At 45.8% G+C, this 17,778-nt stretch overlaps 1 protein-coding gene across 3 annotated transcripts in view; it reads left to right on the top strand.

Moving 5' to 3' along the window:
• The first annotated feature begins 1,773 nt into the window (after window positions 1–1,773).
• TOP2B (DNA topoisomerase II beta) overlaps window positions 1,774–17,778 on the top strand; it is a 127,119-nt gene continuing 111,114 nt past the window's right edge. Inside the window, exon 1 of one of the 3 annotated variants that reach the window (XM_039523125.1) lies at window positions 1,774–1,999. In XM_039523125.1, the coding sequence (XP_039379059.1) occupies window positions 1,949–1,999 (51 nt within the window). In that variant the 5' untranslated portion in view covers window positions 1,774–1,948. Of the gene's footprint in view, window positions 2,000–11,144; window positions 11,308–17,778 lie in introns of those variants that run through there. The other 2 variants (XM_039523124.1, XM_039523126.1) reach the window with 2 other exon arrangements.

Below are 17,778 nucleotides of genomic sequence, written 5' to 3'. Positions count from 1 at the left end.
TGGGTCTGGGGGGTGCTGCTGAGTTGTGAGGGGCAGGGGCACTGGGCAGTGCAGGAGGTTTGTGTGTTTTGGGGTGCTAGGCAGTTGGGGGTCTGTGTGGGGCACTGTGTAGTTGTGGTGGTGGGGCCATGGGGAAGGACACTGGGCAGTGGCAGGTGGGGGAGATATGTGTGTGTTGGGGTGCTAGAAAGTGGGGGTACTGTGTGGGGTGCTGGGCAGTTGTGTTGAGCAGGTGTGGGCAGGTGGGCACTGGGCAGGTGTGGTGATGTGCAAGGCCCTGTACATTTGTGGTGGGGGATCTGTGGGAGGTGTCACTGGGCACAGTGGGTCCAGGGGCGCTGGGCATAGGGAGTAGGGGGGTGTTGGGCAGGGGGGCTAAGTGGCATGGTATGGGCCCACCCCTGAGGGGAAGGGGCACACTGGCAGCACAGGGCTGGGCAGGGCAGCATCTGCCAGTTTGTAAACAGTGCCCTTGCACTGGGCTGGGTGGCAGGGGTCACCCCCACCATGTCAGGCCCCATTTCCCTGGGGGGGGGGGGCTAGCTCCAGGGACCAACCACCTCCCCGCACCATGTTCCATTGCCCCCATAGAGGCCCAGTTACAATCGGGGCCTCCTGCTCTCAGAAAAACTCTTCCCGTGTTGGAGGGGCGCTTTCAGGGAGCTCAGTGCTGGACAAATGAAGTCCCTACCCCCGGGGCCTGAGCGCGGGTTTCTCTTTTATACCGGCCCAATTCTTTCCGCCCGCCCGGGTCCCTGCTCTGAACCGCAACCGGCCAACCACCCCCGCCTCATCCTTGCATCAGCACCACGGACCGTCCCCACGACGCCGGCTTCCGCACCGCGTTGGAGCGCCCCCACTTGGAGGGATTCTTCTTCCTAGTTGCCACCCGCAGTGACGTAGGCTAGGCCTACCTTGGCGCTATGTTCTTTTCTCTGATTGGCTGGCGGAGGGCGCGGCTTGCCCGCCCCCGGCCTGTGATTGGCAGGCTGGTTGGGGGCCGGGCCGGCGGTGTTCGGCGGCGGCCGCGGCGGTTATGCCGGACGGGGGCAGCGCAGTTATTGTCTGAGAGCTGGGCCTCGGCGCGGCTGTGGTGCGGGGGGCGGGGAAGCGGCGGCTCGGCGCGGGGGTTGGGCTGGAGCCGGACCTTTAATCCCGTTTTTACCGTGTTCCTCGGGGCCGCCGCGGGCACGGGAGCCGCCGCGGCACCGCCGAGGGACCAACCGCCCCCGCCCGCCGCCTCGGTGTGAGCGAGACCCGCAGGCCGGGCCTGCCTACGTCGCCGCCCAGCCTCGAGTTTGAGAGCGGCCGGCGGACGAGCGCCTTGTGCGGGCTCGGCGCGCCGGGGCGGCCCGGCCCCGCGACTTTCTAATACCCGGCTGCGCTCCTCAGCATGACATAGACGCCGGGCCGGGACCGAGGGGACTGGGAGCCCGGTGTGTGTGTATGTGTGTGAGGGGGAGCCTGGTGCCAAGGCGGTGGGTGAGCGTGCAAGGGGGAGCTTGAGCCAGCTGTGTGTGTGTGTACGCGCGCGCGCAAGGGGGGAGCCCGAGCCAGCTCTGTGTGTGTGTGTGTGCGCGCGCGCAAGGGAGGGAAGAGCCCGAGCCAGCTCTGTGTGTGTGTGTGCAAGGGGGGAAGAGCCCGAGCCAGCTCTGTGTGTGTGTGCAAGGGGGGAAGAGCCCGAGCCAGCTCTGTGTGTGTGTGCAAGGGGGGAAGAGCCCGAGCCAGCTCTGTGTGTGTGTGCAAGGGGGGAAGAGCCCGAGCCAGCTCTGTGTGTGTGCAAGGGGGGAAGAGCCCGAGCCAGCTCTGTGTGTGTGTGTGTGTGTGCAAGGGGGGGAAGAGCCCGAGCCAGCTCTGTATGTGTGTGGTTTGAGGTCAGTGGTGAGGCCCAGTCTCGGCCCCGGTCCTTTTAGCTCTTCCTTATTTATATTGAGGCAACGGGGAGAAAATGGCTAAATCCGGAGGAGGTGGCGGTGGCAGCGGGGGACTGACCTGGGTGGTAAGTTACTTTCCCCACTGTTCCCTTATGAGCCTTGGCCCAGAGGTTAGATTGCAAATTTAGGGTTGAAGGTCTTGTCAACACATTGAATTAAGTATGTGGTTGTTCCTTAATATCTCTCTGTGTGGACAAGCTCCAGCAGTGCAGATGGTGCTCCGATGGAAGCTGGGAATGTAGGGGAAAGGTTACAGCGATAGAGGGCTTGGTACTGAGGTTTGGACTGTAGGTAGATGGTGGCATTGGATGGGTTTGGGGTGTTTAATAGGGGGACTTTGTGGGAGGGAAGCTGGTGTGTTTCATCTGAAATTGAGGGCAGGCTGTTTCAATAGTAAATTGGTGCCCTGGAGGCTGTTGGGAGGCCAGGGATAGAGTATGTTTTACAGATACCCCCTCACTCTGGAGAAAGGCATCAGTCACTCTCTTTATGGTCCTTAGAGTTTTGCGCTGCTAGATTAAAGTTAGAATGAAATGTGTTTTGGGGCTACAAATGAATCTGTCATGAAGCTTAACTTAAAACATTTCAATCAGTTTAGCTATAGTCTTAGGGATATTCATATCTCATAACCTAGGAGTATGGGGAGAGGAGACTGTTCAGCTGGGATGTTGTATGCTTCCCAATGTACCCAGGAATTAAACTTTACAACCTTCTGAAAGTTTTCCTTCCAGTTCTTGGCCTCTCTTTTAAGATGATCAAACAGAACTAAATTTTGGATTGTGGTGATATTAAGTGACTCTGGAACTGTTGAACTCTTTTGAGAAATTTAAAAGCTTTTGGCAGTGTGAGGAATAGGGAGGTTGGAGAGAAATGCCATCCTGGCCTGTTAACAGTAGGTGTCTCTGGTTCTGGAAAGACCCCAGGACAGAGGAGAGAAGACCTGAAGGGACCCAGTTCCCACAGACGATCAATAATTCACTTGCATTTGTCTTTCTCAGCATAGAGTTCACAGTAGGGTCAACTTCCTCAATATAACTAACAAGAAAAGGCAGCATAACTGAATGGATAGTAGAGTAGCAGCATCTTCATCGAACAGGCACTGTGTGTTTACTAGGGATTGTCAGTGTAGTATTCCCCTTCAATAGGGAGTTTGGATAACCTCCATCCAAGAATATTAAAGGAACTGGCACATGAAATTGCAAGCATAATAGCAAGGATTTTTCATGAGTTCATAAACTTGGAGGTTGTACCCTATGACTAGACATTTTGTAAATATAGTGCCTATATTTTAGAAACCGGGGATGGGGGGGGGGGGGGTGGTGATCTGGGAAGCTACAGACCTGTTAGTTTGTCCTCAGTTGTTTGCAAGGCCTTAGAACAAATCTTGGAGGAGAGTAGTTGAAGACAGAGAGGTAAATGGTAATTCAGATAAAATACAACATGGTTTTACAAAAGATAAATTGTGCCACACCAACCTACTCTCTTTCTTTGAGAGAGTAACCAATTTTCTAGACAAAGGAAATGTAATAGATATATCCTATCTGGATTTCAGTAAAGCATTTGATACAGTTCTACCTGGGAGATTAGTTAAATTGGAGAAGATGGGGATTAATACAAGAATTGAAAGGTGGGTAAGGAACTGGTTAAAGGAGAATCTACAGGGGTTATACTGAAAGGTGAACTGTCAGGCTGGAGGTAGGTTACTAGTGGAGTTTCTCGGGGATCTGTCTTTGGACCAATGTTACTTAACATTTTCATTAATGACCTTGGCACAAAAAGTGGCAATGTGCTAATAAAATTCATGGATGACTTAAAGTTGGGAGGTATTGTCAATATGGAGGAGGATTGGAATATCATACATGACGATGTGAACGTTCATGAAGACTGGAGTAATGGAAATGGAATGACATTTAATATTGTAAAGTGCGAGTTCATACTCTTATGGACTAACAACAAGAATTTTTGCTATGAACTGGGCATTTACCAGTTGGAAATGACAGAGGAGGAGGACCTGGGTGTATTGGTCAATCACAAGATAGCTGTGAACTGCCAGTATGATATGGCAATGAAAAAGGCTAATTCAATCTTAAGATACGTTAAGTGAGAGGGAAGTGTTGCTACCATGGTACAAGACACTGATGAGACCTCATCTGGAATACCGTGTGCAGTTCTAATTTCACATGTTTAAGAAAGATGAATTCAAACTGGAAAAGGTGCAGAGAAGGGCTACTAGTATGATCAGAGGACTGAAGAACCTTCCTTATGAGAGAAGACTTAAGTAGCTTGGCTTGTTCAGCTGAACAAAACAAAGGCTGAGGGGAGATATTACTCTCTATAAATATATCAAAGGGATAAATACCAGGGAGGGAGAGGAGTTGGCACAAGAACAAATGGATATAAACAGGCTATCAACAAGTTTAGGCTTGAAATTAGACAAAGGTTTCTAACCATCAGAGTGAAGTTCTTCAACAGCCTTCCTTGGGAAACAGCGGGGGCAAAACACCTAACTTATTTCAAGACTTAGCTGGACAAATTGATGAAAGAGAAGGTGTGATGAGGTTGCCTATAATGGTATATGGTCCATCCACATCTGCATTTACCAAATTTCTCTAATGGCTGGTGATGGGACAGTAGAACTAGGGAGGGTTCTGTGTTACTAGAAATAATTGTTTGAGGTGTCTGGCTGGTGAGTCTTGCCCACATGTCAGGATCTAACTGGTAGTCAGATTTGGGATTGGTGGGGATTTTCCCCCAGGTCAGATTGGCAGAGATCCTGAGGGTTTTTCACCTTCCTCTGCAGTGTGGGGCACAGGTCACTGCCCACAGCAATCAGCTGGCTTGCAGCATTTAGGAGGGAGGGGGGAGGAGCGAGGACTCAGCACGCAGGCTCCCCCTGCCTCCTGAACACCGCAAACCAGCTGATTGCCCTGGGCAGGGGGTCGGGGGTGGGAAGGGGAGCCTGTGTGCCAAGTCCTCACTCCTCTCCCCTGCCTCCTAAATGCTGCAAGCCAGCTGATTGCCTGAGGGAGGGGGGAGGAGCAAGGACTCGGCATGCCTCCCCCTCCCTCTCCTGCCTGCTGCAATCAGCTGGCTTGCAGTGTTCAGAAGGGAGGGGGGAGTAGTGAGGATGCAGAGTGCGAACTAAAGGGGGAGGAGATGCGGGGGGGGGAAGAGGTGGGTCAAGGGTGGTGGCTTGGGTAAGGGGTGGAGTGGATGGGCCGAGGGTTGAGCCCCTTGCCCCTGACAAAGTCAGTGCCTGTGCTTGCAAGAACAGCAAGAGGAGTAGCCGGACAATCCATCCTCTTCCACTCTCTGACTCCACCACCTCAACCAAGCTTCATACTCAGCAGTGATGATTGTAGTATTAAATTGTTTCTTTAAAATTGTTTAAAACTTATACCTATATTAAATTGCTTGTTTAAAATGTATATAATGCCTTTTGTCTGGGGAAATTGGATTCGCTTAACATGGTTTCACTTAGTCACGTTTTTCAGGAACATAACTACAACGTTAAGTGAAGAGTTACTGTACTAGGTTACATTTTTTTATATTGGAAACTAGTGTAGCAGAAGTTTCTTGCTGTGCCAATTAAAAAAATACAAAATTTTGTCTTAGGTACGGGAGACACTTATTATATAATATGACTTTTTCTAGTATTTTGTCTATCTAGTTCTTAAATATCAGGTTTTTAGTAGTTTAGAGCAGGGGTCCCCAACGTGGTGCCATGGCGCCTGCGGGGGCATCTAAATGCGCCTGCATCCTGGCCGGTGGTCAAGCATCCGCCGAAATTCGGCAGCATTTTGGCGGCGATGCCTCTCAATGACGCCACTTGCTGCCAACAAGCAACGTCATCGAGAGGCATTGCCCGCCAGATGAAAAGGTTGGGGACCACTGGTTTAGAGAGAGACCTGGAGACTGGCATAGGTGGTACACTGTGTGGGGATGTGAGTCCAAAAAAAATCATATAGTTCATGTAGACAGTGAACTTAACAATTCGTTTTGCAACGGAACAGTTTCTTTTTTAAATTTTTACTTAAAAAACCCCCAACAACTTCTTTTTAAATCTAAAGAGGAGAAGACACTACCGCGTTCGGAATCCTTTGTGTTTTCTCTTGTTTTAAAGACTACATTTAAAAATGTATGAATCTTTGTTCCTCTTGTTATGTCAGGATAGGGATATAAGAGTTATGAAGTTTTAGCTGAGTTCAGTGAACAATTTAGGGCTGTAGTCCTCCCTGTTTTGTGCTTCGAAACATTGAAAATAAAGAGCTCTTCTCTGAAAACCATACCTTTCTAGTGGCAACTGTAGTGGGTAGGTACCTGAAAAAGGCATAGAAGGAGACAATTCATTTTAATCAGCAGGTTAGGTATAGTCTCGTCCCCCATTTCCTCACGCACAATTTATGTAGTTGCCTTTCTCTGAGTAAAGGGTTTGTATTTTAGTACATAACCTTCCCTATCTACTTGAAACTCACACTGCTTTATCCTCTTCAGATCACTCTACAATTTACGGTTTTATTTGTTTGCCCTTCCAACTTGGGTGTGTTCTGTAGATTTGGTCAGCTGACGTTACTTAGCCACATGGCAGATATGACCAAGCAAAGAGTGCAGCGTAACTTGTTTAGTTGGTCCATAAAAATCCTCAAAACAAACTCTGGATACCGTGTAATCCAAAAGATGTCTCCTGTTGTGTAGACAGACCCGAGTACTCAACTCTAAAGACTACAAGGTAACGGTAAGCAAATGACATCATTTGTTTACGGTTGTCAGGTGCTTGAGATCACCCTGAAAATTCTCTGCAGACCTACAGGACCAAGATACCACTGTTTCTAGAGAATGGTAATGAGACTGTCTTTAGCTCTAGGGCACTGAGATGTTACCATTTGATGTCAGTAATAACTGAGGGCTTGTCTTCACTACTGGGGTTAGTTGACCTAAGTTATGTTACTTTAGCTATGTGAATAATGTAGCTAGAGTTGACATATCCTGGTGTCTTCATTGCGCTGAGTTGACAGGAGACGCTCACTGGTCGACTTCCCTTACTCTTCTTGGAGAGCTGGAGTACTGGGATTGACTGGACTAAATACAGTCTTTATGCTAAATTCTGTACTTTTTGCTAACCAGGAGGATACACTGTCTGTATATTTAAGCAATCATATGGCTTAACATACACTTACTGAGATTCTTAATTTTTACATCACATTAGAAAATGGCAAATGATACATTTCTTGTATCCTCAGTGATATGATACTCATGATTTGTGTCAAGCTGCATTTGGATGGAAATTGGAATTCAATTAAATGCAAAAAACCAGCATCCTAGAATTTTCTAGTTAAAGAACACTATCTTTAATGTGTGAAGTAAAAAAAAGTATGTTTACCATTTAAAACTAATTTATTAAACAGAGGTAGTACTTCCAGTTAGTGAACTAAACTCATTGTTTCTGTTCACCGTCTTCCTCAAGATTTTAGAAGTTAATAGGTCTCCTCTTCTCACCTCACTCCCTAATTTAATAACATTGGGTAACACTGGGTTTTATTGGCTTTCTAGGGAGCAAGGTCTCTTTAATTTAAAAAATAGTCTCTGCATACTGCACTTGAATTGTCCATCTGCATTTGTTCATATAGGCACTAGCAGTTGCTCAGAGTCTTAGCTGATATTTTCAGTCAATAAGTAGTCATAAAAATGGAGGCGCTTACACCTTGGGAGAAAGCTCACCAGCACCCATTCCCATTACCAAACAAAGTTGGATGGGATGGTGGCTGTTAGGTTTCCAAATTTGTTTGAGTAGGCATGTGAAAAACAGAGAGGTAGGTGTGATGATGGAAGACTTCTGGGCTTTGCAGGGAAGAAAAGATGACCTCAGATATGTGGGAGAGGGGAGCTAGGTGGCAAAGTTTAGCAGTCAGCATGTGGCTGTCCTCATCCAGAACATCGAATTATAACCTTTAACATGTTGCAAAACTTTCAGTGTCAGAATAAAATGTAGGTTTCTCCTCTTGTTAGCTGAGAGGCTTCATTAATAGATAAGAGACCAGGCGGTAATTAGAGCATGAAAGTATTGCACATTTTTATGCTGAACAGTTTAAAAAATAGAATTCAGAAATTTTGTTGGAAGTTAAATAAAACAAATTGCATTGCACTCTGTTTAAATTTCTCTTGAAAAGTAGATTTTTGTAAGAGTAATCATTGGTGTTAATGGTAATTTATTTTTGGGAAAGAAATTCTTATACTTGCCTGCTGAAACATGATGCTCCATCTTGAATCAACAGGCAGGGTTAAAGTTCGGGTGGGACTCCCTTTTTAAAGCAGTGGTACACATAATGAGCCATGACCAGAAGACTTTCTCGTCAACTTCTGTGGGAATGATGGTAGAGAGTTGGAGGATGTAGAGAACAGACATAAATTTCAGATACCCATGGTTAAGGGTTCTTTCTGATATGAAAGTCTTTGATTTTCTCTCGTCCTTCTATTTCTCTAGGTTGCTATGAATAAATATCTGTCTGAAACTCCTGTGATCCTCTTCATGGAGTTCTCTGCAGGATTGGGGTCAGAGTTTTTAATCAAATTTATTGGATTTGTGAAAAATTCATTCTGTAAAATCTCAACAAAATATCATTTGCTGTGCAACAAGATTCAGATAGCACACTAATTTATTTTTAACTATTTTAATCTGTAACACGAAGACAAACTTTTAATAGTTCTAAAATATTTTGTTGATTTAAAAAAAAAAAATGGTTGTGTTAGCATAGTCAGTTAAGATGAAAGTGTTAAGGCATATAATGTCCTGGGGATGGTTTTGCTCTCTGAAAGGAAGAGGTACGAGACTATGATTGCTTTTAAATTTCTGTGTGTTCCATGTGAAAAAACATGAAAATGGGACTTGTCTCATTAATTTGTAGTTGTTATTTGGTCCGTAGTATTAAGTGAAATATACTGCTGCTGTTTGTTTGCCCCCTAGAATCTTAATCTATTGTAATGGCTGTAATTAATCATAAACTGCATTCTTTTATAGGGCTATATCATATATGCCTTATAGTACTGTACTGTAAAAGAACTGTTAAAATACACTGTAATATAAATGCATGTTCTGCAGTTGTACTCTACTCTAAAGTCACTACTCAGCAAGCATAAAACTATACCAATCTTAAAGTACCAGTAGCAGTTCCATAGTTAGGATTGTAAGGCTGTTCCTATTCTAAGCGTGATTTTTGGACTTTTGTAAAATTTGCAGGAGAAAAGCCTGAAATTTTGCATGAACCCTCTTATGCCGTTCTCTTCTTTTTTTAATTAGGGGAGTAAAGGATGGAATCTATTTGGATAATTTGAAAATTACTTCTGGGGAGACTCTCCTTCCCACCATTGCCCTTTGATGCTGCTGTGACAGCACAAAGAAACCAGAAGAGTTCTGATTCTGGTTGGAGGAGATCTTACCTTTTGAGGCACAGCTCAGCACAAAATATACTTCTAGGTCTTTTTTTTTTTTTTTAAGTGATTCAGATCCTCATCTGGTGTAAATCAACTTGGCTCCATTGAATTCATTTCATGCCATTTCACAGCAGATTAGAATCTGGCACAGTGTGTTTTACTTACACTCGAACAAGCATTTTTTTTTCTCGTAAGCCTGAAGTTTTCAAAATTTCACCTCTATTTAAAAACTGATGCATGAACCTAGTTTTATATTTTTAGGAGCCCGTAACTGATGTTTTTTCCACGTACAAGCACGGTAAACTGCACATGCTCCCATGCAGAATTTATAAAACTTCTTATGGTAGCTTGTGAACATGATAATATCCATGTCAGTGTTTAGAAAGGTGAAAATATCTGTAACCTTAGCTCTGAGAGAGGGAGGAGTATCTGGTTCAGGCATGGCCTTTGAGTTCTGAGGTCTTGGAATTTGTTGCAGAATTCACTTTTCCTGCAGAATTGTGCTGTAGAATCTAAGGGCTTGGCTACACTTGAGAGTTGCAGCGCTGGGAGTTACAGCGCTGGTCATACAGCTGTGTAGGGAAAGCGCTGGTGTGTGGCCACACTCACAGCTACCAGCGCTGCAGTGTGGCCACATTTGCAGCATTTGCAGTGCTGTTGGGAATGATGCATTATGGGCAGCTATCCCAGCGTTCAAGTGGCAGCAACGTGCTTTTCAAAAGAGGGGGGTGGGGTGTAGTGTGAAAGGGAGCTGGGGAGAGAGAGAGAGTGGATTTTTGGAGCCGACACTGTGTATCAGCTCCCTGCCTTGCAAAATCAGAAAATTTTCCCGACCCCTTACTGCAAACAGCCTGCAGACCAGATAAGCAGCTGCTCCAACGGACTCCCTTTCTCTGCCTCGCCCCGCCCCGCCCCACTCCCGCTGTTTCTCTCGTCAAAAGCAAACACTTATCCCCCTGTCTGCCTCATTCACAGGGGTTATCTCATTTGATTGTTCACAGCCAGTTACAGATTGATCACAGCAAACAGGAGCTGTTTGTTTTTTAGATAAGCAGCTCCCGGAGCCCCGAGTTCACAACAAAACAAAGAGAGGCTGCATAACAAAACAAAGAGAGTAATTTAGTTAAAAGCATTCTGGGATATCTCCTAATACCCTGGATGCCAATAACAGCGCTGGTGTGTGGCCACACCTGATGAGCAGCGCTGCATCACCAGCGCTGCACTCGTTACACCTCAAGCAGACCAGGTGTACAGCCAGCGCTGCAGCCAGGGAGTTGCAGCGCTGGATGTGCCTTGCAGGTGTGGACAGTTACTAAGTTGCAGCGCTGGAAAGCCTCCATCAGCACTGCAACTCTCAAGTGTAGCCAAGCCCTAAGCTTTATTTTTTTAAAAAAGAAGTGAACCTGTACAGTTAGAAGAAAACATGAACTGAGTGTGAACTGGTGCATTGTCTTCCTGAGCATGCTTATAGCCTGAAACAACAGCTTTTAGAGGTGTGAACTTCCCTATTCATTTCCGTGAGTTTCGGTCAATTTCATTGGCAGTATGAATAAAATATTTCACTGCTGATTACTTTTTGAAAAAGTCCAAATAATATATTTTGTTACAATCCCTAACAACTTCTTACCATTCCCTGGCTGCCAGAGGCCCTAGCTGTCAGTCTCCAGCTGTGGGATATTTTTGTATTGTATTGATGAGATGCCATCATTCCTCCCAGAAAATTGAGAGAGTTTGTGTCCACACATGTTTCTCCCTGCATGTTCTGAGAAATCCAGGAGAGAGGTTCATGCAGCAGGACAAGGGTGAACTGGAGCCATGCCTGTACAGGATTGCTGGTCACTGACTCCTGGGCAGCAGAGTTAAAAAAATTGGACCAGAGAGGTCACGGCTGTAGGGGCAGCTGTATTGTGGGCTCGTTGCTGGAGGACTGCTTATATCTGTACAGGTACTTTTGCATCCACACCAGGATTTTGGTGATAGAGGGCTTAATTTGCTTTGCGGGACTGGTAAAATGTTGCCAGTGAAAGCTGAGGGCATTGTTGCTAGGACTCAAAATTGTGTAGATGTCTGTGCTACCGGAAGGAAAGTTTTGTGCCACTAAAACTCTATATAATGTAGACCAGACCTAGATGAGGCTAAAGGTCTGAGATTGTTCAGGGCTAAGGTCCTCATCTGGAGGCAGACTTGTACTCTGCTGGGACCAGCACCATCCTTTGGAGCCACAGCAAAGGATCAATGATAGTAACATTGGCATGTAATGCAACAGAGGCATTGTTGGTGAATGCTACTGCTGAGCCTATGCTGCTTCCACGTCTGCTTCGGCTGTTACTGTCAGCATCTTAGTGCACTGGGTGTTCTTGACCTTAAAGGTATCTATTGACCCTTGCTCTGCCACTAGTGCCATGCTCGCAGTGGAGTTGAAACTGAATTTCCAGGTGGCCTGAGTCCTCTGGACCCTCAAGTGTGTGGGCAAGAGGAAAAGGAGCTCTGTAGTCCAGTTGGTGCCAAAGGAATCTTGATCTCCAAAGAAACATTTGTACAGACGTATATCAAAGGAGCTGCTCAGAAATCATGATTCTGTCTTCCCCAGAACAAGGGGTGTATCCTTGCCATGCTGCCAATTTTCTGGACTTTTGTCTCTGTCTGCTTTGGTACCAGGCGATACTGCATATCCATTTATTGGGTCTGATCAGTCTTTCTTCTAATGTTCCCTCTGTTGATGCTGCTGTTCCAGGAGTACTTTGAGTTGACTTTGGTATCATCTGGGATATATCCAGTATATCCAGTATTTTCACCATGCAAAGTCTTTATCAAGGATGCCTGGGCAGAATTTGTGATTTTCTTTGTCTTTGAATAAAATCTATTTCAATATAATGTTACAAAAATATAATGTACCCTGTATAGACTTTGGCTTCTGTATGATAAAGGTCACACCTAATTATATAATTTTCCTTTTTTGTTGTGTAACTTCCCAAAACATGCTAGTCACTGTACAGCAACCATAGAACACTCCTGGTCCCATCGCCAAAGAGTTAATAGTCTAAAGGTCCTGATCCTTCCAGATAATCTCTGGGGGCAACCATTATTACAGAGTCCTATTGACTTCAGAGGGACTCTGCTGTGGCCAAAAAGCTACATCTATGTTGATCATTTTGCAAGATTGGACTAAATAAAGACATGACATAAAAAAATCAATACAAGGAAAACATGGCAGGGTGAAAGGAGGCTAAGAGTTATGTGGTTGTTTAGAATAATGTGCATACCTCATTCATTGGTTTATAAAACTGACTCTTTATAGAGGCAGCTACATTTGCAACTGCTCCTCAGATATCCTGTCAGAGATGGTCCAAATAATACTTAGACCTGCCATGAGTGCAAGAGACTGGACTAGATGACCTCTTGAGGTTCCTTCCAGTCCTATGATTCTATAAAATTAATACCGTTTTCACTTAAGATCAGGAAACAGTGTGAATATTTTTTTCAAGAAGGTTTGAGGTTAAACTTGTATATGAAAGAGGCAGGATATAGTCCCAGTAGTCCATACTTATAAAACTAAATGATCCTTAACAGTTTTGTCACATACATTAGATTACCAGACAAAATAATGGGCCTAGTCTTGCAAGATGCTAAATGCCTATTGCAAAGTTATGAATGCTCTTAATTTTAAATTTTCTTACTGTTAATACCAGTTTACATAAACCAATGTTGGCACTCCGAGTGCTAGTGAAGACAATCTATAATTGAATGATGCTGTTTTCAGTACTGTGATTAGTCTTGCTCAAAAGTATGGCTAGATGATGCATGTGCGAACAGCACTCTGGTACCAATTCAGGTGAATGGGTAATATCAACGCTACAGAACTGTTAAAAAAATTCCCATAGTGTGGACAAGGAATAACAATTGAAGACTGTAGATTTTAATTTCCTGCCCTGAAGATATTACAGTCTAAATAATAAAAAAAAGATTGGGGGCTGGGGGGAAGGCTGCAACAGAGTGATGTGCGGCAAATACTATTTTTTGTGGGTTGTTTTGTTTGTTCATTATATAATGGAGGATTTGACAAAAGAAGAAAGTGGAGATGAATTCCCAAAGCATGGGAGATGGGGAAATAATGAAGTGATGTGCAGAAATGAGGATAAGGGAATTAGTCTGCAGCAGCAGAACTATCATAGAGGGGTTGGATGGTTAACTAGTTTTATGTAGAAAAAATGCCCAGTCAAAATAGAAGAAAGGTCCCAGTGATGTCAGTGCTTCTGATCCTGCATAACCCCACACTTTCATGCTTCAAAATCAAATGGTTGGCTTTCACTCCACAATGAATGAACAAACAGAATTATTAAATAATACGCATCAATATGTAAAACCAGGACTGGAGTGCTGCTTTCAGTGTCCAAAAAAAACCAAAAAACCTTTACTACTTAAATGAAAAGTTAGCTTTTGTAAGCAGGTATGCCATTCCCCTGCATGTCACACACACAATATTCTTGTCCACGATTACATCTCTCCCCCGATATTTTCCTTTATTCTGTGTCTTTAGAAACATCAGTAATAAAGCCTTGGAAGCAGCACCACTCCCTTACAGTATAGACTAGCCCTCAGGAGAACTGAAGCACATCTGGTGAAGATGCTCTATGCCGATGGGGGAGAGCTCTCCTGTTGGCAGGGCCGGCTCTGGCTTTTTTGCCGCCCCAAGCAAAAAAAAAATTGCGCAGGGGCCAGAGCGGCGATGGGGCGGGGGGAACAAACCTTCCAGCCAGCGGAAACAGCAAAGGGGGAAACCAGCGAAGGGGGCGAAACCTGCTGGCTGGTCAGAGCAACGGGGGTGGGGGGGAACAAACCTGCCAGCCGGCCGAAACAGCAAAGGGGGGGGCAGGAAACCAACCTGCTGGCCGGAGCAGCAAAGGGGGGGGATGGGGAAACCTGCCAGCCGGTCGGAGTGACGAAGGGGTGGGGGCAGGGGAGGGATGAAACAAACCTGCTGGCTGTAGCAGCGAAGGGGGTGGGGCGTGAAACCTGCTGGCTGGTCGGAGCGATTGGGGCGGGGACAAACCTGCCAGCCAGCCGAAACAGCAAAGGGGGTGGGAATCAACCTGCTGGCTGGAGCAGCAAAGGGGGTGGCTGGGAAACATGCCTGTCGGAGCAACGAGGGGAGGGACAAACCTGCCAGCCGGCCGAAACAGCAAAGGGGGCAGGAAACCACCCTGCTGGCCGGAGCAGCAAAGGGGGTGGGTGGGAAACCTGCCAGCCGGTCGGAGTGACAAAGGGGGTGGGGGCAGGGGGGGAGGGATGAAACAAACCTGCTGGCTGTAGCAGCGAAGGGGGCGCGAAACAAACCTGCTGGTCGGAGCGACAAGGGGGGGGTGTGTGAAACAAACCTGCGGGCCGGAGCAGTGAAGGGGGGGGAACAAACCTGCAGCCATAGCAGCAAAGGGGGGGGGGAGAGGGAAACTTGCTGGCCGGTCAGAGCAGCTAACGGGGGGGCGGGTGCGAAACAAACCACCCAGCCGGCCGGAGCAGCGAAGGGAAGAAAAAATAAAAAGAAAAAAAATGGAAGCACACTCCAGCTAGCGGGGGGTGGAGAAAAGCGGGGCGGCCAGGGCTTCTTTAAGGGGGGTGCTCGCGCCGCCTGCTGGGAGGGCTCTGCGCCGCTCCGGTGGGCTGGCTGCTGTGCCGGGCTTGCTGCAGACCTGGCACCGCTCCCAGCAGCTCCCCTCCTCGGCGCTGCCGCCCCCTACAGGGCGGCAGGAGCAGCAAACCAAAATGAAAAAACCTGCAGGGGTGGCGGAAGCAGCAAAGCACGAAAAAAAAAAAAAAGGATTGGGCGGTATGCCGCCCCTTGGAATCTGCCGCCCCAAGCACCAGCTTGCTCGGCTGGTGCCTGGAGCCGGCCCTGCCTGTTGGCATAATAAAACCACCTCTGTGAAAGGCAGTAGCTAAGTCAGCGGCATGTCGGAAGCTCTTCTGCAGACAGCACTATCCACAGTAGCACTTAGATTGGTGTGACTTGTGTCACTCAGCAGGGTGATTTATTCACACCCCATAAGCGAGATAAATTATACCGAAATAATCTGTAAACAAGCCAGACTCTCCCTTAAGCTTGCTCTCTAGCTACTAAGGTGTCTCATGGCAGAACTTTTGTCTCTCCCTCTAGATTCCAGTGTTAGTCTGTGAACTACTGCACATGCACACAGGGTTCTAAAGCCTGACATATATATTGCACATACATTCTTGTAATTACTTTTAGAATTAGATACATCTGTTAACTTTGCTTGAGTACAGCTTGAGTCCTTCAAACTAACATGAGTGCTAGTTTTCAAAGAGATTTAATTATATGGGAGGAAAAAATAAATTCTAATGGAATCCTCATTGTATCCTTACCTATTGATCTGTGACCTGAATGGCACCTTAATATTGGGTGAACTGTGTTTCTAGTGGTCACAATAAACTTTCTTTTTTGGATACAGTTTAACTACTGATTGTTTTAAATTTACCATTTGTGAATTATCAATGTAATTTCATAAGTACCCACAACTGACCTTAAAATATGCATTGTGATGATCCTGTCCAGAAGAGACATTAGCTATGTGCTTCACATTATTTTACTCAAAGGAGTAGAACCTGGAAAGTGTAATGATGGTCTGTTGAAACCTGTGCCAAATCAAAGTGGAGCTGTTGCTTTAATAATTTCTTTATAAAGAGCCTTTAAGCATGTAATCGCTTGTGTTATACATGACAGTCTTCAGTTTGAAAATAGTTCTGGTAGAATCATGCTAATCCGCACAAAAGGGTGACTTCTCAAAGATGGTGTGATGCCTTATTCTTGCCCTCTTTGTTTTACTTGCTACTTCATAAAATTCAGTAATTTACAGTGGGTCTCCCATGGAAGGGGAGGCTAGACTAGTATTTTAAGTCTGACTTTGATGCCTAGCTCCCTTTACTAAACTTTGCTAAATCTAAACCAGTATCATAGAAACTTTATGGGAATAAGATAGGGTTTTCCCCCTCTGAATGTGAGGCAAATACTACACAGCAGTAGGAAGAAATGGGGATTAAAAAAATGAGCTGCTCATTGCTTGATCTTTTTTTCCCCCTGAACTTCCCTAGCTCCAGAATAGTTTGGGCTGGAAACACCCAAACTAATTCTAGTTGGTTCTGATGAGAACTGGTGCCTTTGATTAGTTTGGGGGAACAGATGGTAAAGATATTCTTCATTGTATTAAGGTCCACAGCTCTGTTACAATGAGTACTTCAGCCTGCTTGCAACTTGGAGAAGAACCAGACCTGTCAGTCACTGGCAGCAGTGAAATGGACAGTTTCCTGAAATTCTCTCTCCAGTTTTAGCTGCCTCTGCAGTGTCAAGTGTGCCCAATCAGATTTCTATGCAGAGCTTTTCTGAGGAAAATTCCAAACTTTTTATTTCAAATTTCTGGTGAACAATTTGGCTCAGTAACGTGACTAATTCTCCCTGGGGACTCCTCAGGCTACATTTGCCTTTTGGGGAGACTTTCCTGCTGCTCTGCATTTCTTCTGATGTGTTTGCAGCATCTTGTGGAGAGAGCTACGCCAAGAAAGCGTTGGCCCAGTCAACACAAGGTTGCCCCTTCCGTCCCCACACACCACTCAAAGATGCAGGTAGGTTTGGAATTGTTGACTTCAGGGACAAGCAGCTCCCCTTCTCCCATGTACATGAACAGAATAACATCAGAGGAGCAGCTAGCCACTGACAGTGGAGATCTACTGTGTTTTCCCCTCAGGATGTCATGGAAGGCACTGAATGCAACAAAGATGCTGCCAACACCAAAGAATGCAATAAGATTCCTAGCTCAGTCACCCTGCCCCCTCTCCCCAGTCCATCCTCTATAGTAGGCTCACCAGGGACTCCTTACTGTTAGCCCAAGCAGTGGTCTTCCAAGGAGATGCAGACCAAGAAGTATCTCATACTGTAAAAAGAGGGGAAAAGATGGGGGGGGATTCCATTTTTGAACCCCATTACCTTCCATGAGAGACCCATAATGGGTCCCTTTGAGGAGGAAAGACAATAAGCCCAGCCTCTCTGAGGACTGAGTGATTGCTAAACATTTGAAATATTTTTTGAGCAATGTCTGAGACCAGTTTTGCTCCTTTCTCTGAAGCAGAATCATTGGGACAAGCACTCACAGGGAATATCAATAAAATCATCACTGGTTCCCCTGCTCATCTTCATGGAGTGCATCATGGTGGATTAATGCAGAAAAGACTAAGCCAAAGATCTGTGCTGATTTGTCTGGGTGCGTGCACTTGTTAAAAAAGGAAATTCTTCCTCTGCAGGCAAGCAAGTCCAGCGGTCTGAATTACAGTTAGGGGATCAAATAATATATAATTAAGGCCCTACTTGAATTGTGGGATGCTTGTCAAAAAATTGTGGCTGAGTTGCGGA

This window comes from Mauremys reevesii, linkage group 2 (assembly GCF_016161935.1).
Source record: "Mauremys reevesii isolate NIE-2019 linkage group 2, ASM1616193v1, whole genome shotgun sequence".
NCBI classification, from domain to species: Eukaryota; Metazoa; Chordata; order Testudines; family Geoemydidae; genus Mauremys; species Mauremys reevesii.
Note: the sequence above shows the minus strand (reverse complement) of the source record. Positions and strands in the feature narration are given on the sequence as shown.